The sequence below is a fragment of the Typopeltis vanoorti genome, chromosome 14, assembly GCF_054136105.1.
Source record: "Typopeltis vanoorti isolate ZY-2024b chromosome 14, IOZ_Tvanoo_1.0, whole genome shotgun sequence".
NCBI classification, from domain to species: domain Eukaryota; kingdom Metazoa; phylum Arthropoda; class Arachnida; order Uropygi; family Thelyphonidae; genus Typopeltis; species Typopeltis vanoorti.
In genome coordinates, this window is record NC_143562.1 from 56,670,933 (window position 1) to 56,697,731 (window position 26,799).

Consider the following 26,799-nt stretch of genomic DNA (forward strand, 5'->3'; position numbering starts at 1 on the left):
GAAGTCTAAAGACTCATCGCGGAAGGATACTCTGCGCCATCTACCGGCAACTATTTTTCTCTATCAATTGTGTGTGTTTCCGCATCGGTTTGTCCGTATGCTGGATGAAAAACATGAGTTCCCGTTCTGAGTTTCCTCGGAATGTGATCGGCTAACTCATCTTCAGTTGAAAGAGCCCAAATAAATATTCCTCTATTTATTACAAGAATTGGAACTCAGTCCTTTTTCCAATCGACCGACTTTGCTATGAAAGCGTTATATATCGACAGACGATTCTAGGCACTAATCTTCGTAATCGTTCTTCCCCCCCCCCCTTTTTTTTTTAAAGTTGATTGGACATGACTTAAAAGGCACGGTAAGGACTAATTTATTTCAAAAAGGTTATACCGTTGCAAATGATGACGCAGTGAAGACATGTAAGCGGTGTTTGTTGATTTCTTTACAGGTAAACATAAATTTAAATAGCTGAAATATGAAACTGTATATGAATAGAAATAATTCATTCCCTCAAATTTATCATTCGTTGGGTTATATGATTTAATAATTACACAAGTATGTTAGCAATATTATAAATAAAACATGATTTCGGTTGTACATATTTTTTTTTTTTTTTGCAGAAATACGATTTTATCTGTTTTCATTGTTTCAATCTCAAAGCATAAAACAATCAGAATAATTCTTTTTTGAAATGTAATGCAACTCTGCATTGAGCGATCTTAAGATCGTGTGAAGATTGGACTTTGTGCAAAGTGCACGTTTTAAAATGAACTTTCCTGTACAATGTTGGAGAGAGTTTCCCAAATCAATCATTTTATCAAAATATCAATTAAATAATGAGTTCTTAGACACAACGTGGTGATATTGGTATCTGAATACTCATCTAGCTAGAAAAAATAATAAAGGCTTGATAATGAAGCAAAACATGATGATTGGCAGCTCTTTGACTATTAATCACTGAATGACTACTTTATTAGGCTTTCATTCCATATAAAGAAGACCGAGTAACTGTGTGATCGCACGCGCAAATCAATGCGATAACGGACCAACACTCAAAGCACAGACACAATAAACGTCAGAGCCTTTAAAAAAGTTTGATTCTGATCTAAAGCACGATATATATATAGGGTGTCCCAAAATTCAAGCAAGATTTAAATTTAGCGCCATTTGTGAGGTAAAGTGTTGTCAACGAGAAAAATAAGACAGCGTGACAGTTCAGGGTATACTTTATGAATACCCTAAACTGTCATACTGTATACTTTATGAATCAATAAGAAATTACAATTTTTAATTAAAAACCTGTGTTTTCTATCAAAATTACTTCTTGCGTGAATTTTGGGACACCCTGTATAAATACATATGCAATATTTAGACATTCCTATGTTACAACTAGAAAGATTTTCTTGGCGCGCATGGTTGCCTACATTTCATCAACAGTAACCTAATTGTAACTTACCCCGGCATACCAAAAGAGCTTAAAACTAACCCTCCGTGATGGTATGCCTAGACTGGAGGACATTTTCCAAGATTAATCCGCAAGTGCAGCGAAACGAGAAATATACGTCGTCGGAAGGATTTATAATGACGATTTAATCCTCTTCCGTGTCTAGAAAAATCTGAGAATCGGGCAAGGAAACAATAAAATCTTCTCCAATTCCAGATAAATACCACCAACCTGTATCACTGTTATCGAAGAATCCACTAGTAACTTAAAAAAAAAAAAAAAAAAATCAGAAGTCGAATTATAACCAATTACATTAAGCTTCTTTCATACAGACAATTAGCAGCAGACTTGAGCAAATACGTCCTACCTTTCATTGCGTGTATAATAAGACTAATGTCGCAGTGTGCTTAAATTATACCTCCGTTGGAGTCGGATGTAAGTTGATTTGTTTCACTAAATAGGTACTGAAAGAAGAAAAATGAAAGAAATAAAATATATGAATCATGCCGATGCGAATCCGGTATTCTATTTTGCCATAGTCGAGTTCCACTGTGTTGTAGATGTTTGTAAAAGTCTTTACGTGAGAGATGATGCTTATCGCTACTATAAATATATAACATCGCCCTTCTCGTTGAAGGTGTGAAGTAGAATAAAGAATAAACGTTATTCTAGTCTCTGTAGAATAAATAGAATTGTCATAAAACAAAACTATTGATATTTAAGTCAGTATGTAATCCTAAACCGATTCAAATATAGAAAATCGGTCATGTTTAAAATATTTAGTTATAGGCATAATATAAATAAAACGTTTTTCAGTACCCAAGGGGAATAGGAGCTTTATTCGTAACTTTTGGAAATCGATAAGCAGGTCATCTTCACCCTTAACGCTATCACAATATTGAGCCCAGAACTATCAGTGATTTTAGTAACATCTAGACGAGAGCACAGCAAAATACTGCCACCATTTAATATTTATAAACCCTAACTGGTATATCATTGTCTGAAATAGTGTGATTTATTAATTTTGGGGAGAAAGGTATTTTAGGACGGAAATCCGCCTTGCTTGTGTCAAAGATCAGTGAACAAGGGAAGCAGTTAAAAAGTTAGAATAGAAATGCACTCATATATCGAGTAGGGTCGAAATATGACAGTTTTTCATACTGGCGATCTAGCATTATGGAACCAGAAATATTGCTACAAGGGTGTACAGGTACCACGAAGAATATAAGATTAAAAAAAAAAAAAAATGTGGAATTGTCGAAGGCAAACTTGATTAAACTGAGCACGGGCTAAGTTAGTGCTACCGATACCAACTTTTTGCTTTTAAATTTGGAAAATATTGGGATTATAACAAGTATATCTATACCGCAGTATCAGACTAAACATTAATAGAAATATATTATACAGGTGATAGTTTTATGCTTAAATTGCGCGTCAACAGTTTGAATAAAAATGTAATATAAGTAAGTAGTTTAGTGTTAGATAAGCATCAATCCTCATTTATTTCGACTACATTATCAAGTGATATTAAATTTATTTCTGTATTCGAAACAGATCGAAGTATCTTCTTAAATCCCCTATGGATTTTCATAACTAATCACATGAAATCATTGCTGTAATAACAAATTTGGTGCGAAAATCAGTAATGAAATTACCTAGACATGAAAGCGGAAAGGAAACACTGAAGTACATTATTATTATTATTGTTGTTGTTGTTGTTTATTTAAATACTTGGATTCAAGAGTCAGCGAAGGAAACATGACTTATTTGAATAGAACAGTTATTAAACAAGATCGACTTCTTTGGTATCACAAACTATCCAAACTTTTCATTTTTAATCTTTTTTGCTATCTGCTAATCAGTATTTAACTTAAAAAAAAAAAAAGAAAGAAAGAAAATAAACACGGGGGCTGGGGAGAGTCCTCAAAAGAAGATCAAGAAGTTCAATGCAATAAGGCAGCTACTTTAGAAAAAGCAAACGCTGATCCAATTAGGGATCTAAATAGATATTAAAACAATATAATAGAAATGCACTCTTAATTGTATTTGTTCCTATATTTTCAAGAAATAATGATATATAATCCCAAGAAATTGAATTTCAGACATCCGCAATCACATTCTGCGGTAGATAGTTATCGATATTATCTCAAGACGATCAACTTTCCTTTAATGACACGAACTTGTTACTTACGCAACGACATCCTGTTTCGATTCAGATTATAACTATATTACTATTACTAATGTTTTTCTGAAGTTTATTTCCTCATCCGGTATTCTTACCGATACCCATAACTTGTTAATCTGTGGTGAAAACTTGTTGCTTATTATCATAAGGGAAATTCCTAGAAATCCAAACACGATTTCTCTTACGTCACACATTCCTGAACACCCCCACATAATCATGTTCGGGTCAATAAATATATACGTAAACTGGAAATATAGGCTTGATAATGTAGATATAAACACCTGTCTTTCTGTGTTCGGCCATGCGACTGATTTACTTCAGTTAGTACGAGAGTGGGAGGGGGGGGGATAGCAATAGCCATTCGGTGTGCTTATTGAATAATGTTACGGATAATTACGGTGATTTCATAATGTATTCACAGGCACCGTCTACACTCACCACCCAAAGCAGGAGTAATATATTTATTCTAGTTTTTCCCTGCTTATTATTACATGTATTATTATTATTATTAGAACAAGCGAATTTCGGGACGGCAAGAGTTGGAAGCTCTTTGCTCCCAAACAGCCAAAATTCTTTTCACTATTGAGATTAATGGCCTTAGGGGTGAAGCAAGATGCTTTTCTTATTCCCCGCTATCTGTTACGGCTACAGTGAGGGGAAAACTTTTATGAGCAGTTTGCTCGCCCTGAATGGGCATGGAGATTATGTATCGCTAAAGAAAATTAAAATAGCCTTTGGTCTTTTATGTTTATATATATCCGATGCCGCTTAGGCTACAACTTGCTGAACTAGATTGTTGGGGATGTGTGGACGTTTTTAGGAAAAACTTTGTTGCCAAAGATTGCAGGAAAGAGAAGATAGAAGGAATATTTGTATCTCCATGAAGTTGATCGTTTCTGACGAACCATAGAGCGTTTACAATCATTCGCAAGCGCTTGTTTTGTACACGTTGCAATTTGAGAATATTAGTAGTGGAGGTGTGGCTCCAGGCTGGAGAAGCGTAAGTGAGTATAGAACGAATCATCAGCTGGTATAAAAGCAATTTCATTCCGATGCTTAGCTTGCTGTTCCTGTTAATTAGGGGTTAGATCTGAGCGATGGCTTTAGATGCCTTTACACACGTAGTCTTGATGTGCTGGTTAAAAGTTAATTTTTTGTCGACCACGACACCAAGGTATTTTGTTTCCGTCTGCCAGGAAATTTTAGTATTGAATAGTAAGACGTCTCCTGCAGGAGATATCGATCTTTTCGTGAAGAGAATGGCTGAGCTTTTTTGGGGATTTACTTGTCTCCATTTGGAGAACCATTTCTTGAAGCTTTTTAGTAACGAGGTGTGGTCGAAGAGATCTGACTAATAATGTGTATCATCCGCATATAGGGCAATGATGGATGACATTGGTACTACCTCATCCCAGCGCCATATCGTGGCGCTGGAATGAGGTAGTACCATTTATCTTGACTTGCATGCTTCTATTCTGTAGATATGATCTAACTAGGTGTACTATTTTCAGTGAAATACCGGCGGAGGTAAGTTTACGTAGCAATCCAAGGTGCCAGATTTTGTCAAATGCTTTGGATAAATCAAGAAAAACAGCTCCAGTGTATTGATGCCAGTTGTTTTGTTTCTATTCATCTATAAGTGCTGTGAGGATGGCTTGTGTTTCACGTTGGAATCTTTTAGTGGAGGCGCTGAAGGGTTTGACATGCTGAAGTCTTGTAGCATGTTTGCTAGAGAGGCAGTAATAACAGCGGTCAGGATAGTAAGTGCTATTGGTTGATTCTGTTCTGGTGTTGACTTGCTCGAACAGGCCATATCTGCATAACTTCTTGTCTGCCTTTGGTATTCTCTATTCTTGAAGGCCGCTAAACCTCTGGCTGTGGTGCAGGGGGCCTCTGGTATTCGTGTACTAGAGAAGGAAGACTGTTTGGCTGTATCCGACCGTCTGTTCTTCTGGTTTTGAGTAAATCCCTTATAATTGGCTGGGTATGGGCCACCGCAGTTGGCACACTTTAGCCGGGGTGATTTTCGGCTTGGTGCAGGTGTTGGTGGGATGGTTCACCCTGCTTGGCACAGTTTCTAAGCATGGCCAAATTTCTGGCATCTGTGTCACTGTCCTGTTGAAGCCCTTTTCCTAAGAGGTTCAGGACTGATCTTAAGTCTACAGATCGATGTCAAGTCATAGATGTTTTTGTAGGCCTGGTGGATTTCAACCAAGACCAGAGGCATCAGAGTCTTGTCAGCTCTGGTCATTCTGCTGACCTTGATGGGTGGTAGGTCTTGATGGCAGAGATTAGCAGCGATTTCATCTATAGATATGTCCTCAGAAACACTTCAAAGAACCACCTTCAGGTTTTTCTCCGAGCTGAGGGAGAAGGTGTAATGTTGTGCACCGTTTGAGTCTAACTCTCTGGTCAATCTTCTGTAGTCCATTACTGTAGCAGGCTGGATCTTTATGCCGTCATCCATAAAGATCCAGCCCGCTACAGTTTTTGACTGTTTTGTATGATATTTGCAAGTCGGACATGGTGGACCTTATGGACGTCCATCTTCGCTTCTCACGGAGAATGATCGGGGGTACTTTCTCTTTGAGAGAGGCAGAGGACTCCGTGATGGGGCGATCTTCATCCATTCCGTTGTCCTTGGGTGGCTCTGTGGTTGTTGTTTTGCGCACACGCACCTCTTCAAAGTCTGGGGGAGTGGAAATCACCAAATCCAGCTTCTCCTCCATCTGGGTAGTTTCTTCACACCCCTCAACATCTCCTGGCAAGGAGTAGAAATTAACAATGCCGGGCCACTCTTGTTCGAATTTTCTTACTATCCTTTTGAGAATGCTGAACGCCCACCCTTGTTGAGCGATTCAATATAGGCATCATCTTCCTCCTCGCTCATGGTGATGATGGCACCACAATCTGTTATTTCAGCCAACAATGGCGATCTAACGACGGGATGTAACGGAAGCAAAAATTAGGTTCTATTGTGGAAAAATCCACAATAGAACCCAGTCAATCTTGGAGTTTAATCGATCTTCAGTCGATTACTCAAATTCCCCAAAAATCTCAATCTTCAATCTTGAAAACTCAATCAAAATCAATTCTTAATCATGAAAATTCAAAGCTCTACACGACTACCAAATTCCATTTCAATTCACTACGGCAGTTTTTCTCAAAGTGTGGTACGCGAAAGGTCGTTAGGGGGGGGGGGGGGGTACGTGGCAATTTTCGGCTATGCATAATTAAAGGAGTTATTATATTTTTTAACAAACAGTGCAATTAGACAACCGGGATAAAAACGGCACTAACTAATGAATCACCCCCCCCCCCCCTCCAACAGAAACTGCTGTATAGACCAAGCAAAACCATATGTTGCCGGTGGAACATATGGTTTTGCTTGACACTACCCCGTCGTTAACGTGTTAAAACTAAGAAATATATAGTGAATGTGTTTCAGATATTATGGACTTCGGTTGAAGGGAATTAGCATTTCAACTCAACTGTTGAAATGCTAATTTGTCTTTGGTTCGCGCGATCTTTTGTTAATACAGCACCGATCATATGCACCTCTTCATAGCTGCTCTAAGTATCTCAAGTCTTGTAAATTACTGGTAATTTTTGCTTGAAATAATGGGAAAGAAGTTGACGCTATTTGGATAGATGACTTTGACGATGCACACAAAGAAACTGTTCTCGATGCTAAAAGTAGTGATAGCGAATAGGAGTTTCTTGGTAAGTCGCACCATTTTCAGTTTTTTTTCTGAAAACTTTAGTTTCCGAAAATCCCCGTACATATCGCGCAGCACGATTTTTTAGCCTTAATTTCGGGAAAAAAGTTAGTTATATTCGAGTAAATACGGTATTTTTTTTTAAGCTTTCAAATTGAATTACTTGAAATGTGGATTTTCATGGACGGGAAATGAAGAGGAACCTATTCCAAATTTTGTTCTATTAAAAATAAATAATATTTTTTGTTTACATGAACATATAAATTCAAATAAAATAGATATTTAATTTTTAATTAATATTTTAAATTAATTTGTTCATTTTAATTAATTAATTTTTTTAATAATTAATTAAGGGGTACTTGGTAATAATGAAAATTTAAGGAGTACGCGGATATCTGCAGTTTGGGAAACACTGTACTATGGTAATCGTTATTTCTCGCCCGGACATTATTAATATAGCAATAATATTAATACGATAAAGGTGTACGAGCATCCTCTTAATTTGCATATCGTGACAAACATATCCTCCTTCTTGAAACGCTTGTTACAAAAACCATTATGTTTACTTGCTTATTTTATGGGTCACTTACAATAGCCTTAGTCTTGAGCTGAATAAATAAGTATTAATTCACGCCAACACAGAATTCCTTAGAGTTGCTTGCAGTTGTGCTAATAGAAGGATTGTGTGTGTGTGTGTGTGTGTGTGTGTGTGTGTGGTGCCAAACTTCCTGGATCGTTAACCACCTTATACATTCACACAAAGAAACTTAGATAAATGATTTTATTGTAACTGCTGTCCATATAAAGTACGGTATTTATGCTCTCATCCAGATCAGCAGAATGATAAATTCATTTCGCTTTTGTTATATATTTCCGCATGTTGGCATAGCTGTTCTACTCATTATCTGTACCCCCCCCCCCCCCACACACACACATACACTTGTGTGGGCGAGTGAATATTGAAGGAACGATAAAAAGTGTAGTTGCTTTGTTGTCCTCTCAACGCAAACAATAAAAACTTATCGTATAAACATCATGAAGTTGACGCCGAGTGTATGTTTAAATTTAAATAAAATTTGCAAATATTCTTAGTGCACACGTAGGAGAGTTATATTCAAATTTAAAATCGAATTAAAGCCAATGAGTAATTTAAAAAAAAAAATTAAATCAGTTTACAGCACCAAAAATGAAATTTAACTAAACATGATTCAAATTTAACATGAGCATAACCGGAAGTGACGCTTTACACTGGAAGAAAATTTCTTATACTGTATTTACACACGTTTATTTTTTTCCAGATTTCAGTTTTAATATCGAATTAAAAGCAAAATTATATTAATTAATGAAAAATAATAATTAACTTTCATTATGAAGTACGAATAATCCAATTTAACTGTATGGTTCTAATTTATCAGTGCAAAACCGGAAGTGACGTTTTTGCACTGGGGGAAAAAATCATATTTACACTTGGCTGAAAACGGTTTCACCACAATTTACAGACATAAACGTAAAAATTTTCCAGATTTGAGAATCGATATTAATATTAAAACAAAAGCAGTGCATACCACCAATCATTGATGGGAAAATTTTGTGTAATGCGATTAAACTCTAAAGTTGTTAGCCTCTAATAAGATCGCAGATAATCAGAATTTTAAATATATGAATACCTTCCGTAATTTTTTAAGCAATAAAAATAAGATAGGATTAATTACTTTCCCCTTTTAGTTTTTCTCGCACATAACACAAAGGAGAAACGATTTTTTTCTGCCATGCGTGTTTCTCATCATTCGTTAGGCACGCCTGTTCTTCCACCTGCACCTATAATGAGTTTCACACTTGTATGGCCTTCTGACTTATTACGTATTCCAAACTGGAATCAGCTGGGAGTTTCTACAGTGTAATTATTTCCTTTTTTTTTTTTTCTTTTTGTTTTCATATTACCTATGTTGTGGCAGACGTTAAGTTCGCTACGAGCGATAAAACTAAGAAAAGTGACTTTTAAAAAAATACTGGAGTTTCTTTAAAAAAAAAAAAAAAATAGATGTAAAAAGGAAAGGCTTAGAATTTTGAAAAAAAGAATGCATAGACTAACAATATTTTTTATAATTAATTTAGTTAAATCCTTTATCCAAGTGTGTGCAAACAAAGTTTGCACCTGAAAGTATCTTCAGGACTGGGGCGAGGTGGTACAACACCAGGCGACTCCTTGCAAAGGTGGAGCAAGCTACCAACACTCCTAACTCAGTATCTCCCATAATGCAAAACACATCTCCTTGCGGATATGTCTAATCCACCTTTACAAGGAGTCGCCTGGTGTTGTACCACCTCACCTCAGTCCTGAAAGTATCTTCACACTTGGATAAAGGATTAAACTAAATTTATTATATTCTAACCAAGTGAAAAATAAACTTTCAACATCTTTCTCTAAATCCAGAGTAATTTATTAAAAAGGTGGCACACCATTTGGCAACTCTTATAGGTAGAGATGACCTTGCTAATGCTTCTGGCGGGATTAAGATGGCGGCTCGCGTGTTAGTGTTTTGTGTCGTGTATTATTGATGGTGAATTGTGAATTTGACTGATAAGTTTTTAGAGATTTATGCTTATTCATTAGTAATATCAGTTATTTGCTTGCTGCCATAAACAGGCATTTTATTTTCCATACTGGTTTATCCAGGTAAGTCAACTGACTTCATAAAGGCGATACGCTAGGCCTACTACCATTAGTATCGCCATTGTTGTTGTATTTTAACATCTTATTACTGGTTGACAAGCCTATGCTTGATATTGCTGGCAGTCCTTTGCGGCTGCGGGATATTTTACAAAAATTTCTGCTGGCAGGTCTTCAGACCTGCGGGATATTTTATTAACGCACATACGCAGTTAAACCGATATGAGCGTACCTGACCTAGACGTATTCACTGATTTGCTCGATAAAGAGCCAGCTCTTGAACTCATTGATAAACTCCAAAAGAAGTTCAAGCTGACATGGCCTACCAGCATGATTGACTCCGACACTACTATCGAGTCACTCGATAAAAAGCTAGCACTCAGTTTTATTAAAAAGCTCCTCAAAAAGTTTGAACGGGATTGGCCCGGCTACTTAAATTTGTATTCCTCACCTGAAGTCGATGTTGAGGAAAATGAAGACTCCCCTCAAATGGAGGAAAAACTCAATCTAGTTGTCTCTACCTCTAATCCTTCTGATCAAGAAGAAACCCACGCACGTAAGAAGAGAAAAATTCTTGCTGCTGAGTCAACAAATGTTGGTATGGACGAGGATGTTCCCACTTCAGATCCCTCTGTTTTCCCCAATGAAAAGGTGCCACCGATTATCCTAAGAGAAAAGCAGAGATGGACTCAGAACCATCACTCAGAATCATCATGGCTAATTCACAGATTCGTTACACGTCTGCTAAAAATGCAGACGAGGGAATACGAATCCAGCCCACCACGGTGGCTGACTATAGAAATCTTACAAAGGAACTGGACACTAGAGGAACCCAATATCACACATTTTCACTTGCCTCCGAAAAAAATATGAAAGTAGTCTTACGAGGAGTCTCCGAGGATATTGACACAGATGAAATAGTTACTGAACTTAACCTACAGGAACTACCCCCCCATAAAGGTCACTACAATGTTTAGATCAAATAAGACACCTATGCCTTTAGTTTTAGTAGAAATTCATAACATTTACAAAGACATTTATAATTTAAAATCAATCTGTGGACTCAAAATCACCCCAGAACCATTGAGAAAGAAATCATCTTCTGGGCAGTGCCACCGATGCCAAAAATTTGGCCATGCCCAGAAGCTATGCAAAGCTCAGTTCAAATGCCTAAAATGTAGCGAGAATCACCCTACAAACACCTGCGCAAAGCCAAAATCCACCCCGGCTAAGTGCGCTAATTGTGGGGGTCCTCACCCTGCTAATTATAGAGGGTGTATACATCACCCCAAAAACAGATGGAATGATCCAAGTCATCAATCTACCTCGTCATCTAGTGCGAGAGTTCCTGAAGCTCAGGCTACTCAGTTCTCCAAGAGTGAATACATGACAACAGGTGCTCGCCCATCATTAACTGAGCCCCTTAAGAAAACGAATCTTCAACATCAAGTAAGAACATATGCTGATGTGGCCCGCTCCAAACAGATAGTACAAACCCAGAACCGGAATAATCCACACTCAAATCTATCAGCTGTTATCACCTCTTCTCTTGCAAACATGCTGCAGGATTTTAGCAACTCAAATCCATCCTCAAGTGTCACAAAAAGATTCCTCCAGCAAACCCAATCCATATTATCTGCACTCTCTGATGCATAGAAAAAAAATGGTCCCAAAGGATTATCGGTTGGAATGCCAACGGTATAAAAAACAAATTGTTAGAAATCCAGGAATTCAATAATAGATACAACCCAGATATACCGCTAATCAATGAAACTCACCTGAGGCCTGCTGACACCCTGAAAATCAGAGGGTATCAGATTTACAGAAACGACAGGCTTGGGTATAGAGGTGGAGGTACAGCCACCCTTATCAAAAACTATATCAATCATCACTCAATAACCAACCCTACTACCACTAACCTCGAAATCACAGGAATCAATGTTCTCACAAACTCAATTGGAAACCTCAACATTTTTTCTGCATACAACCCTCCATTAAAGACATTATTGACCTCAGATCTGGATGCCATCCTTGGAGTAAAAGGACCGGTCATCATTGCTGGAGACCTCAATGCAAAGCATCCTGCTTGGAACAGTAAATCTACTAACAAAAATGGTCGCATCCTTTCTAGCTACACAGGATTAAACCATGCTGTTGTGGCTGGACCTACCGAACCAATTCATCTCAGTACATCTGGCACCGCTGATATCCTGGATATAGCCATCCTGCAAGACATTAAACTACAGTACAGCCTTACATCACTAAACGAGCTGTCGTCCGATCACAACCCAATTCTACTGCAATTGGGAGAACAAGAATGCCTGTCCCCTCCTTCTCATTCAGGTATATCGTGGGAGAGATTGTCTAAAGCACTTCGGGATCAAATAGGACCCGTCCCTCACATATGCACACCAGAAGATGTGGAATCCGCAGTGACTAGCCTCATCCAACAGATTAAGTCCGCTATAATGGTTGCAACCTTCCTGAAACCTGTTCCCAAGCCTGATCGTTTGCCTGAGGACATTATGGACCTGATCAAAGAGAAGAGCAGAGCTAGGAAGAGATTTCATAACACTCGCGCACCTCAAGATAAGACAGTGCTTAACAGATTGAATGGAGGAGTAAGAGATGCACTTAAAACACATAGAAACGAAGTTTGGGACAAAAAGTTAGCCTCTATCTCACCTATTGATCACTCTATCTGGGGCCTACTGAGAAACATCAAAAATAAAAACAGATCCTTCCCCCCTATAATCTCAAACCAGGGCCTAGTCCACACAGATGCAGATAAGTCAGAAGCCATACTTAAAAATCTTGAGGATCAGTGCAAACCTTCTTATAACAACATTGATTTCAATCATCTGTACAAAATCCACAGACAGGTTAGGCATGCACTAAACCTCCCGGATACCAGTGCTGATCATATTGTACCCCCATCACCTGTTGAATTATATGATATTATTAAAAAACTTAAGAATAATAAAGCTCCTGGACCAGACAGCATCTCAAACAGGGTGATCAAGCTGCTGCCTCGAAAAGCTATAGTGCATCTGACCAGTATAATAAATGCAATCTTAAGACTTCACTATTTTCCTTCCACCTGGAAAATGGCTGATGTGATTCCTATACATAAGCCAGGCAAAGACCCACACTTACCGCAGAATTATCGTCCAATCAGTCTCATCTCCAATCTGGGTAAGGTTGCAGAGAAGGTCATCCTCTCACGACTCCAAACCTCAGTAAATGACCTAAACATCCTCCCTAAAGAACAGTTTGGTTTTCGACAACACCATAGTACTACCCAGCAAATCCACAGAATTGTGGAATATATCACCACCAGCTACAACTGCACAGGAGCTGTATTCCTAGACCTATCTAAAGCATTTGACAAAATCTGGCATTTTGGACTCCTGCACAAACTTATCTCAGCCGGTATCTCACTAAAAATGGTTCATCTAATCCGTTCATATCTTCAGAATAGATCAATGCAAGTTAAAATTAACGGTTCTACATCGTCCCAGCGCCATATCTTTGCTGGAGTGCCGCAGGGATCTCTACTGGCTCCATTGCTGTTTTCTGTATACATGGCAGACATCCCACACAATCCGATGACTTCCATTTTAGCACTGTATGCGGACGATACGGCAATACTAACCAGATCTCTCAGACCCCACTTCGTTACCAGAAAGCTTCAAGAAAATCTTCTACAGCTGGAGGGTTGGTTCTCCAAGTGGAGATTGGAAGTCAACCCCTGAAAAGCTCAGCGGTTCTTTTCTCAAAAAGGCCAATGTCTCCTGCAGGAGATGTTACTATTCAATACTAAAATTCCCTGGCAGAAAGAAACAAATTACCTGGGTGTGATTCTCGACAAAAAGCTATCTTTCAACCAACATATCAAGTCTGCATGTGCAAAAGCATCTAAAGCCATAGCTCAGATCTACCCGCTAATTAATAGAAATAGCGAACTCAGCAACAGAATCAAATTGCAGCTATACCAGATGACGATTCGTCCTATAATCACCTATGCCTCTCCAGCCTGGAGCCACACCTCTAATACTAACATTATTAAGATACAGCGAGTGCAGAACAAGTGCTTGAGAATGATTTTGAACGCCCCGTGGTATGTTAGAAACCGCCAACTCCACAGAGACACAAATATTCCCTATATTCTCTCTTATCTACAATCCTTAGCTTCCAAATTTTTTCTAAAGACGTCCACACATCCCAACGATTTGGTTCAACAAGCTGCAGCATACGAGCCAACGGACATATTCAAATATAGAAGACCAAAAACTATATTAGCCTCCTATAGCGATACATAATCTCCATGTCCATTCAGGGCGAGCAAACTGCTCGTAAATTTTACCCTCACTGTAATCCACAACAGATAGCGGGGAATATGAAAAGCATTTTGCTTCACCCTTAAAGAATAAATGTCAATTGTCATGCTTCTGGCTGGCATCTCCACTGCCTGGCTCCCACTGAAGAGACCTCAATAAAGGTCGAAACTAGTCTGGGTAGTGGCCCTTCCCTTAATGCATAACATTAGACGTATCCGCAAGGAGATGTGTTTTGCATTATGGGAGATACTGAGTTAGGAGTGTTGGTAGCTTGCTTCACGTTTTCAAGGAGTCGCCTGGTGTTGTACCACCTCATCCCAGTCCTGAAGATACTTTCAGGTGCAAACTTTGTTTGCACACACTTGGATAAAGGATTAAACTAAATTTATTATATTCTAACCAAGTGAAAAATAAACTTTCAACATTTTCATCATCAATAACAAAATTTTAACATCTCATTTATTGGCGTTTGATTGTATAAATAGAAAAATTACCTTTTAAATGCTTACTGTGAGTTTACAGCAACAGATATTTAATTTTCGTGTTAACTTTCAGGGAGCAGGATTATCACCGTACGAACGAGAGATGATGAAAAAGATCCCATCGAGTACGGATTGGAACCGGCGGTGTTTCTGGATGGTTCCAGCTTTTTCAGAATTAATAAGAAAAGTGGAGAAGTCTTCCTTGCAAATTCTTTAAGTGGACAAGTAAGTTTGGGTTAAGTTTCTTAAAGCTTAAGAGCCTTGAAATAGGAAACGAAAAAAAAAAAAAACTAAAAATTAAGATGAAAAAGCTGTGATTTCTTAACAGTAAGAAATTCTATGTTGCCTGTATCTCCATAGCGTTTCGATCGTTCAATAGTAGTAGTATTAAATAGTATTATTATATTAATTTAGGAACTTCCGTAGTTTAGTATCGACGATGCCTTTTGGATAGAAGACGCTAGTTCATATCTTGTTTATGACGCGAAAAACTTATTATTTTTTTTTCATACGGAGTCAAAAGGATTTACCATACCGAAACCAAGTTTTTTTTTTTTTTTTTAATATCCCGCAACGACGACTAGAACAACACGCACTGCAGGCATGATACACTGGGCTAGCCTTTAGTTGTTTTTGTCTGTAATTCAGAAACAACATTATATTGGGCAACCTGCAGAATCCATTCTCATCGTATGTTACTTACTATTATTTAATCTCTGCTTGTTAGTGATATCAGCAACAGCTTGGATGAGGTTCTGTTGCCTATGGAATAGTAGTAAGTAGTCTTCTTAGGCAAATGTCAGATTGCATTTTTGCAATTGTAAATGTAGAACTTGTATTAGAGATGTCGAACAGTAGATGATAGAAGAGATCTTGCAGTGATAGGAATTGGGACACTGTTGCAAAAGCTGGAAAATTTACACCGGAGGGAAAATCCTACGTGCCTCCCAAGGTCGACTAATTAGACGACTAGCTTAAAAAAAAAAAAAAAAAAAAAAAATATATCTAAAATCTAGAAAAAGTTCCTCTAGCCGGTCCAAAGTTCCTTTAGACCGGCTAAAATCGACTCTATAACTAACTGTTTAGCATTATGTTACTGTAAACATTGGTATACGGTTTATACAGGTATCTGCAGCCTCTGCGATGAATCTGTGTATTCTATGGGCATTATGCTTGTAGTAATAAGACTGTAATCATGTAACAATGTAAAATAAAGAATAAGAAATGAAGCATATTTAAAACAAAAAATGAATTGAACTAAAGGCTACAGAATGTTGCGTAACAGAGAACTAAGGTATTTAGTTAATTCATTTTAATTGAAAAAAAAAAGCTGTATTTTCAAAATAGGCTTTATCGTTGGTTGTAATTTCACTTATGAGGTTTACAAAGAAACTTCGTGGATTTTAAATCACGTATTTGTCTTATGATGCATTGAAATGTTTGCGCAGTTAAAAACGGATTTTAAATCCATCAAAACTCTCGAGATTTTTTGTATATTAAATAATATCAAAATAGATTTAGCAATATTATACCTGGGTGAAGAAGTATAAGTACATCAAGATTCATTTGGGAGGAGGTTTCTATATTGAAGTAATTGAAGAAAATTTTCATGTTAGAATCTGCCATGAGTAGAAATCTGACTTAGCAAATTATCCATTATAATAAAATCCCTGTGTAACATATATGAAATATAACGTAATTGGTTAGATATGTGATGCAATATCAAAAGGTATCTGATATCGCTGTGCGATAACACACATACTAGTGAAATTATAAAAAGAGCAATCCCCTCCCCTCCCCCAAAAAGTTCCAAAATGAATGGGAAAATATTCCTTCCAGAACTTCAACCCTGATGGGAACTCATTTTCAAAGAGTTCATGTAATGCAGTATTTGGAAACTTCTCGTAAATTAAGACTACTACTATAATATTTGATATTAACAGTTAGTGATAGAATTTTCGGAACGTTGTTCAATATTATTTCCAGTTACAGCTAGTTTGATTAGCCATTTTTTTTTTTTATTAGGTGCACGTGGTGGTGGCCCTTTCCTCAAAACCTCCAGAGTTATATTGGCTTCAAGAGAATTTGTGTTGTAGACTAAGGACCGCCTTGATACAACACATGTGGGCGCTTGAGGTGCTTAGACTGTTTTAACTGCCATAGCGAATCGGACTTGCATTCTAAATCCACGCATGCATGACACGCTGCCAAAATGGACCACCTCATGTTTAAGTATTCGGAATGTCGTAAAAAGTCAACGGCTTGCAATCATTTACAGCCCATCCTGTAGATCTCCAGCGCCATTCTTGACCCCTTCAGGTGGCCTCTCCTAGGTAGATCCGCCTTACTGGTGTGTGTGTACTTTGCATTCCTTCACGATACTGTACGATATGAACTGCAGAGCAAACCAAAAGAAGAAAAGGGGAAAAAAAATCAAAAGCGCACACGAAAAAAAAAAAAAAATTAAAAGTAAACCTGTATTCGTCAGATAAGCTTACGGGACGGTTCGATGAATTCCTTAAATACTGAAACATTTTACAGCTTAGAGTGAGCAAGTACAAACAACATCACCTAATGCTGTTCGAATGACTGACATGCATACCCATCAGTAAAATCTCAAGATTTTTCCACTGCCACCATCCACTGGAGATCCTCCGCAGTCATCTTCATTTGTACTCAATTAACAGATATAAATACCCTAGCAATAGATTGATTTTAATACATACATTCGTTTATTCTTATAAGCAGATAAATAAACACCAAAAATTGTAAGCGTCAGTAAATACTATTAATGCTCTGCTCACTTTTAAGGATTAAATAATAATCCTTAAAAGTGAGCAGAGCAGAGTCATAATAATCGAAATGAGATTTTTAATGTTAATTTTCTGGCTAATCACAGAGGAAAACATGATAGCCAATTAGCGGCCTTCGAGACCAACTGAAATATCATTGGTTAGTGAATCCTAACAATCGTTTCTGTAGTTGTTGATTTCAACTTGTGATTTTTTTTTTATTCGCGAACTGTGATTATGCTTCACAGTAGTATCATTTTAACTTCCTGACGAAACCTTCTCTGAGATCTAAACAAACCAGTTCCATTGTGTAGGCATTACTACATTAATTTCTTTGCCAGCAGTGATCAGAGTACAATGAAAAATAATTGAATTAGTCAGGCAGATATAACAATACTGGATGTTAATAAATGTACATTAGTTACTTTTCGAATCAAGCGATGTATGACTCGAAAAAAAAAAAAAATGGTAGTAGTAGATGATAGTAGTGTCGTGTAGTCGAGGGCTTAAATAAAGGAGATGGTGAGTTGTAATGGAGTAGTATGCTTTCACACGATGAGTCCAAGACTCCTTGGAAGTGTCAAGTAATAATAATAGCACCCAATTTATTTATAGACGTTTATAGCACCCAATCAGGTAGATAATGAATCTTTTCACCACTAACGAGTTTTGTAAAGTACTGAATCTTGAGTGCTTTACGAAAAATCTTGAGAAAGATCAACATCGAAGTTGAATTGGATTTTATAAACATTCGATATTCAAGAGATGAAAAGAAAGAGAGAGAATTTAATATTATATTTTATTAGCAGGCACGTACCAACAAGGTATCTACATACCCTACCTTTTGAGGAGATAATGGAATAGACTTAGAGGCCACGTGATTTCATTTACTAGCCGGTGATGCGTCGTCTATCTAAACAAACGATTGATGTGTTCTTTTCAGGTGGTGGAAGTAGTATTCGAAGCAAGTTTTCTCTTTTTTAGTGAGTCCGTGCTTGGATTTTAACAGATCCATTGAAGGATGAACAAAGCTTTCCTGCATGTAATAACTACGTGTGTGTGTGTTAAGGATATTATTATTTTTCCTGCATGTAATAACTACGTGCGTGTGTATTAAGGATATTATTAAAATATAAATGAGCATTGAAGCAAGTTTCATAATTTAATTACATCATTTTGTATATTTTTGCGGTTGTTTACATATTATTAACTTTTTTGTTTGCTTGTGAGGATTTTGAAATTCGTCTGCTGAATAATGTAGACGAAATATGTATGAAAGTCGAAAAATATTGTAATAATTATGATGTCAGTCCTTAGCACTAGGAAGATTTATATCAGTATTAATTCTGTCATTTGCAAACTTCTGGTTTGCCTTAGAAAAGTACAGATAGAATGAATCAAAAATCAGAGAGAGAGAGAGAGAGATGCTTTCTGATCCTTTTTAGGAATTTTTCAAGGAAAGATAATTTAATCAATCTCAGATGAACGTAATGGGCTTCTCCTAGAAACTACCAATCCCATCCCAGTTCAGTGTTGCATAACACGGATCTAACATATACGACAGCTTAAGCTTTTCCCCTCCCGGCTCATGCGCAATTATGATTTCATAATGTCATAACAATGGCCAATCTTTTGAAAGAACTTCTCTTCAGATTTCTTACGAAGTTTCTCATACAAAGCCCCTCTAAATAACACACTTAATATCAAGGTTTCGTAACGGGATTTCATATTTAAGTAATAAAAATTGTCCAATATATAACACTCTTGTTTATCTGGTTCCCTATTGATATTTAGGTTGTCGAATTACTATTTAGAATAATAACAAACCACCATACAAATTCATAAACTATTATGAAAGCGTGTGGGTCTTGGTCCGCTTTTTACCCAAGTTGCAGTATTTAAGATACCATCCTGAAGAACCATGATGCCCTTTTCTCGTTTAAGCATGTGATTATAAATTTCATTTGATAAAAATATCTTAAACTTTTTAGACTTGTTTCTCGGTCTACTTCTAAAGAACTCGTCTTTTTTTTTTTTTCCTGCCCATCTTCTTCGAGTATTCCAGTATCCTGATCCTCCAAGTGCTTGTCAGTCTTCCTCATTTCCTTCCTGAACTGATTTTAAACAGCTTTCGGTTTCCAGCTTATATCTCATACCATATTTTCTTTATTCTCTCCACAAGAGCCATTTTACCCCTCCTTTAGTAAGCTTTAGAAACATCTAATCAGTTATTTGCGTCGCCATTCTATGACCATCAAATCATCAACAAACAGCAGGTTATGTATTCATTTGTTGAAGCCTGCACATGGTCCCTCATACATTTTCCAGGCCGCTGTTTAGGATTTTAAGTACTCATTGTAATGATGTAATCAGTTATCGATTTTTTACTATCAGGTTCTTTGAACAATGTGAATTCGTTGGTATTGATAGAATAAATTAGCGATTCTTAACTAGAATTATTCGCAGATATTTGATAAATTTGTACTATTATAATTATTTTCTCCTCTCCAAATCTACATGATACTTCACATATCATATGTGGTAGATACATTTGTGTTCTGGCGTAACATGGAGCCTCCAATACATCTGGCGTGTATTGGAGGCTCCATGTTAGCCTCCAATAAACATGGAGGCCCCAAGCGTTTCACCTACTTCGGGCCTCCATGTTTATTGGAGGGCCGAAGTAGGTGCAAAAATTCCACTGGTCTCTATGGAAGAGTTTCCGGATTATTTAATCCCCATGATCATTTAATCACCATGGGGCTTATGTACGATAGACATAGAGCCTTTCGTGAGTGGGACACGTATGCGCGCGCGCGCGCGCGCACACACACACACCCTTCCTTTCAATAAGCATTTCGTGTTCTTCATAGGTTCTACCGAAACATTTCCTTTTACCTCCACTCCAGAATCATTCGTTGGTGTACCCACACACACTGTTACTTCTTTGCCGAACAATTCAAATCGCTATTATTTTCAAGACAAGTATTTAGATACTTGTCATAGTCCACTATTCCATGTCCTACCATTCCAAAGATGAATAAAGACCTAGTAGGTGATTCCTCGCTAGCCAGCTCTGGATTTTATAAAAATAATAATAAAACGACAATTAACGACAGTGCCCTTCGTTTGGAAAGACTGGTTCGAATCCAGTCTATAGGTACGAAGAATCATCTATAATCCTGTTTTCGACTGAGTTAATCTTCGTATGAGACTCTATGATGTAATTTCATATGAAGGGAGAGGGTTTGTAACTTCTTCTAGAAACTGTTTTTTCATGTAAATCAGTCAAACCGGCCAAAAATACATACAATTGACCGATACATAGTTTGCAGTAAGTGATTATTAACAACCTCATCATGATAGTGATTGATTGGGTTTATATTGAAACCAAGTTTCTTGTTGGTCGCGACTAGCCATTCAACCTAAATAGGTTCAGGGAAAATGAAACTGATAAGGGGAGAGGAAAAAAAAGCAAAACTTTTTTTAATGACAAACGAATTAAAAAATTGAATTTTGTTGGTTCATTGCGCCTCGTTTTAGCTTTAATAAAAGAAAAACGCTTGGAATGATTTTTGGGAGGAATTTTGATTTAAATGTCATTACTCAAAAAAAAAAAAAAAAAAAAAAAAAAAAACTACGTCACCGATCGTTTTTTTTTTTTTTCTTTTCCATTCTTGTCTTCTTTCCTTGAAATCGAAGAAAATGCAACGTAATGAGAGGAAGCGACGCTTTTTTTTTTTCCAGCTTAAAGCCCTCTAGAATTGTAGGTTGTGAACGCTTCACCGAACTCAGATGAAATAAATATATGGATCGAGGTTAGCATTTACCAAGAGATTGTCGCAGCAATCCGTGTATATGTCATTGTAGGGAGGCGCACTTGTTTTGGTCGTCTGGCGTTTCCACGCAATCACGTTTCAAGGTTGTTTCGTCTTTTTAAAGTTCATCTTGGGAAGGGGAAAGTAAAAAATAAAGCAATTACAATTAATTTCATTCCTTACCTTCTCCCTAACTTTCCCTGATCGAAACTGTCGCAAGAAAAGCAATCATTAAAAAAAAAAAAAAAAAACCCGGGTAGCTATATTTGTTAGCGAATTGACAGCAGCAGTAGTTAATGAGATGTCATTAACCTGTCCTTGAGACGTTATAAGGTGCATCAAGTCCGGTTATATTTTAGGGAGTGGTTTCGAGATTACGACCTTGAAGCTGATTAATCACTGCCCGATAGAATATTACGTCAAGGTCGATAATTGCATCCTCCTTGTTTTTGCCTTAATCCAAACAGAATTAGATTTTCTATAAAGAGTCTGAGGAAAGTTTGCATCTCAATTAATAGAATGATATGCTAGCATTTCCTTACGAGAATATAAATTAAGGAAAATCAACCTCTATTTACTGCACTAAATTCAAATTGGACAATGTATAAGCAGATTTTCAGTTTATTGAGCGAAATAATGCATTTTTAATTATTTGTAGTTCTAGTCTAGGTGGAATTACTTGTTTATTTTTATTTTTTAGTAAATGTCTTCTGAAATTAGACTAAAGTATATCCAAAGTTGATGATTATGCATTTAAAAACTACATTAATGATCCATTATATTGCCTGTTACATTTCTCTATCAGTTGCTCCAGCTCTGAACCATAAGTACGCACGCGCGGAACAAGTCGCTATAGTAACATCTCATAGTTATGTATTTATAACTATGAGATGTTACTATTCGATTAGTGCGCCTAATGCGTTCTTTAAAACACGCACCTTAATCGAAAACGCACTAATCGATTATAATAACCTATGGGAAAATGTATAATTCGTTCCTCAGATTTCTTTTTTTTTTTACCCTTTTTTTTTTTTTTTTGTAAAAGAATTAGGGTATGTCTCATGGTCTAGTTAAAGGAAAACCATGAAGCCGAAAGACAATAAAACATATTCAGAATATAAATTTATTATTCTGCTTCTTAACAAAGAATTTTGAGCTAACGTAGTTTGGCGGGCATTTTGTTTCTTTTTTTTCATAGAACCCACGGTATGTCCCTATTGCCTCTTCTACTCTGCTGCAAATTTTACTGCTTCTCTCTTCATCAGGGGCAGCCTCTAAGTATTGCTGCTTAAAAACTTCGATTGTACGAAAAATATTTTCAAATTGTTTCTGTGAAATCTTTTTTGGCGGACTATCAGTGGTTAAATTTTCTTCATATTCTTCGGGATCTTCCCGCTGTGCATCTAAATTTAGCAGGTCGGAATCGCTCAGTTCTTTAGAATGAGATTTAATTAGCTCTTGGACGTTATCATTGAAGGGGAGAAAGAAATGAAGGACGTACGAATTGGTCGCCAACACGCGGTATCACGTGCTTTATAGATAAAATTTCCCAACTGTTATACAAGCAAAATAGTTACCACTTTAAAAACTAAAAACTATAATAAACAACTCCTCCCAGAAGACGGATTGATTACCCTATTATCGGAATGGATTCTCCTTTTTGTGACATGCGCAGAAGTGTCCAAGGGTCTCGAATCTGTGGGCGTACTATAGCAGACGGCTGTAAATTTTGGCGGTAAAAATTTGGAACATAGTGTACATGGAAGTAGTGTAGTATGCCATTAAAAATAACATTTGTAAAATGTTTGAAATCAGTGACTAAATTATTTCATTCCGGTGAGCGATTTTTTAAAATAGTTAGCCATAAAAATGTATAGATAGAAAATTTTTAAAATCTGTAACATTTATTTGTAAGATGCATATAGGCGCACTAATCGAATTTGGGTATCGAAAAAAAAATGACGCACTAATCGGGGGCACATTAATCGAGGGATTACTGTAATATGTTATGGAGTTGGCAAAAATCAACTTATATTTTCTCTAGTAAATACAAATAGGATTATTTGCACAGATTTTCAAGTTTACTGAGTGATAATGAGTTTTTAATTATTTGTAGACGCAGTGAGTTACTTTTTTTTTTCTTCTTAGCAACCTTCTGGAGGTAGAAGATTAAACTATATTCGAAGTTGATAATTGCGTATTTAAAAATACGAATTAATAAAAGAATCGATTGTCGTTTATATTCCTCGTTAGTTGATACTAATTCTTATACATAAGACACGCACGCGCTGAACGAGTTGCTATGGTAACACCTTAGTTACGTAATATGTTATGGAGTTGTGGTAGCATGGTGTATGATTATCTCCACCCCCTTTTCATCTTATATTTTCTTGGGTGTCCCTTGAACTAGACTTTATGGTAGCCTGGGATGTAACATTGAGCGTGTTCTAATCGTGAGGTCATAGTGAGGTAACAGACATTTTCCGTCACGAAGTCGGATGATTGACCGACCGAGTTCCCTACTGTGCGTATACTCATGGACGCATTAAGGGGAAAAGGAATATTGTTGATAATTACGTAGGCCTAGCCGATCGCGTGAAACGGTTTTTGCTTTCTTTAGCATTCCACTGTTGCAATTATTAAATATTCAAAATTATTTCTTTGTTTTCAATAAACAAAGAAAACATTGAATAAAAAATAACTTTTGATTCAATATTTATTTTTTAAAAAAGCAGTTCATTTACATCAACTGAAGTGAAAAACTTTTAAAATAAAATAGCGATTATTCAGCAAAGTCTGGTAGATTTATGAGACATGATACTTCAGCACAAATAATCAGTTTGTACGGAACCTCGCAAAGTTTTATTAATTCTCTGAAAAAATGACTATTTTGTGACCACACTCCCTAAGAGGTAGGCCAACTGAACTCTAGCAACTAAATGCTATTTTAAAGTTTAAATCATTCTTCCCATATGATCCTATCACAGTATTTTATAGCTTTTTAGTCGACAGCCTCCCTACTGTCAGAGTAATTGATGTGCAGGGCTTTGGATATATTTTACATGCAACGCATATAATCTCTCTCTCTCTCTATTCTCCAGTTTAAGTTTCTACCCGGAACTTGGGTAATTGTGTGTTGATAAATACCACAACCAGTTATTGTTGCAAGTAGTGGTTTGGGCTTCTCAACAGCAGAGAACTGTAGCACCCGTGGCCTCGCGTCGGGCACACACGGTGCACGTGCCACATCGCTTCGCTAAGGGGGTGTCTACACTCCTGGGAGTGGCGCCAACCTGACAATGTGTTCTTCTAGCGTTCTCTCTCTCCGGGTTGTTATTTGCAACCCAACATTTAAGTTCTTGAGCTCACTAGATAGTGTAACTTTACATTTCTTCCTAAGTTCTTCCAACTACTTATGCATTTCTGAGAAAATAAAAATTAGACAACTGTAAAACAGTCCCTTTCGCTGTAGGAATCCATAGAAAGGCACTAATTCTCCATTTTTATTCGAAAACTAAATATTATTATTTCCCATTATTACAACATTAGATTCTATTGATAACCTATTAAGCATTTTGTAGCCATACAAAACATGGAGAGATAAATTTATGAAAAAAGAAAGTTTTTTCATAAATTTATTTCATAAAAATAATGAAAAAAAGAAAGTAACTCGAGAATATTCTGAGAGGTAAGAATTATTATAAATGTTATTAATATTATGATTATTAAAACATTATATTATAATAATGTAATATAATAATATATATTGTAATAAAATTAATATAATTATTTAGTAATAATAATAATCGAAACTTGTCTAACGCCATCCATATCACCCTTTCCCTAGAATTGAAAGGAGAGATGAATTAGTAACATTTAAAAGGCTTACAGTAATTAAGATATACTAATAATGTCTTTTATTATTATAACAACAAGCTACACTTCATCTCATCACAGAAAGTAGATCTGAACTGTTGCAGCATCTGTCGTGATGCACCTTAAACTCACTATCTGTTCCCACCTGCGTGCATTCTATTTGTTCAATAGGCGATACAAAAAATCCGCTCGCACATTTAATTTTTATGCAATTTCCATGGATGGTCTTTTATTCTTATCCTTTGAAAAATATCCTGGTTTCTATTCTGTTATATCCTCTCCACAGCTCGTATTTATCAGCCATTTCATACTTTCTTTATTTACCAAGACATCATCATGAACCATGGGCTCACTGCTCATGGTTCGTGATGGTGTCCAATGTTTCCTTCACCATCTTCCACCTTTCCTTGTCCAGTGCACAGTGTCACTGAACACCCATTCCACACCAGTCCTTTATGTCGTCTATCCATTCTCTGTATGGTCTACCTCTTTTGTTTACACCATCCATAATACCAAACATGAATGTCTTTATCTTCCGGTCCTCACCCATTCTGCAGATGTGTCCAAATAATTGCAGCTTCCCTTTTATAATCTTCTGCATTAGAGCCTCCTTTGGTTGTATCTTCCGATAGAGCTCTTCATTTGTGACTTTCTGTACCCATAGTAAATTATTTTTTTTGATTCCTTATTTATTGCCCACGCTTCAGATCCGTACAGTACACCGCTAAAGAGGCATGTTTCCAGTACTCGTAGTTTTTTTTGCAGGCTGATCACTTTACTTTTCCAGATGTTATTCATGGCCTTCAGATTTGTTCTTCCCTTTGCAATCCTGATCTTTATTTCTTTTTTACAGTCCAAATCATACCAAGACATGCAGATTAACATCTAATCAGTTCTCGTAAATGGCATTACTGGGATTCTTCTTGCGAGCTTCCTTTGTCTACTCGAAATCCAGGTGATGTGTGAAACTAATTTAGAAGTGAAATGACTGTGATATTGTACAATGGAAACAATTGTTTTCTCTTATCACCGCTGCATCAGTTCTGTTTTTCCTACCATGTTTGCAATGTCTTCCGAACATAAGCTCCACATCCATTATCACTTTACACCGTGCTCAGGCAACTGAGTATTTTCTTTCCTATTTCCAATGCGCAAGTTAGTCGTAGTGGGCCAAAAAGAGAACTTCGCAGGCACTCATTACTTCTTAAATCCGAAACGTTGTTCACTTATACAGACTTCTTTTTTAGCTAAAATCGATGCATTTTTCCTACTTTTCTTCCTACTAACCGATGCAATCCCATTTGCGATTTATATATACTTATTTCTGTGAAATGCCTTTGGAAAAATTGCGTTGTTGCCTTTATTGTAAACGTAATTAGATTACTAGAAACACGACTCATCCCTACTTTCACAAAGTCTCCCTGCTTCTACACGCAAAACCTTGTTCTCATAATATTCTTACCCAACAAACTTCT

The 26,799-nt window shown here is 36.8% G+C and overlaps 1 protein-coding gene across 1 annotated transcript in view; it reads left to right on the forward strand.

The window, feature by feature from the left end:
* The window catches only part of LOC150099500 (tyrosine kinase receptor Cad96Ca-like), a 56,829-nt gene that overhangs the window by 16,925 nt on the left and 13,105 nt on the right, over window positions 1-26,799 (forward strand). Inside the window, exon 3 of the mRNA XM_090404016.1 lies at window positions 14,912-15,063. Coding sequence (XP_090260142.1) covers window positions 14,912-15,063 — 152 coding nt within the window. The remainder of the gene's footprint in view (window positions 1-14,911; window positions 15,064-26,799) is intronic.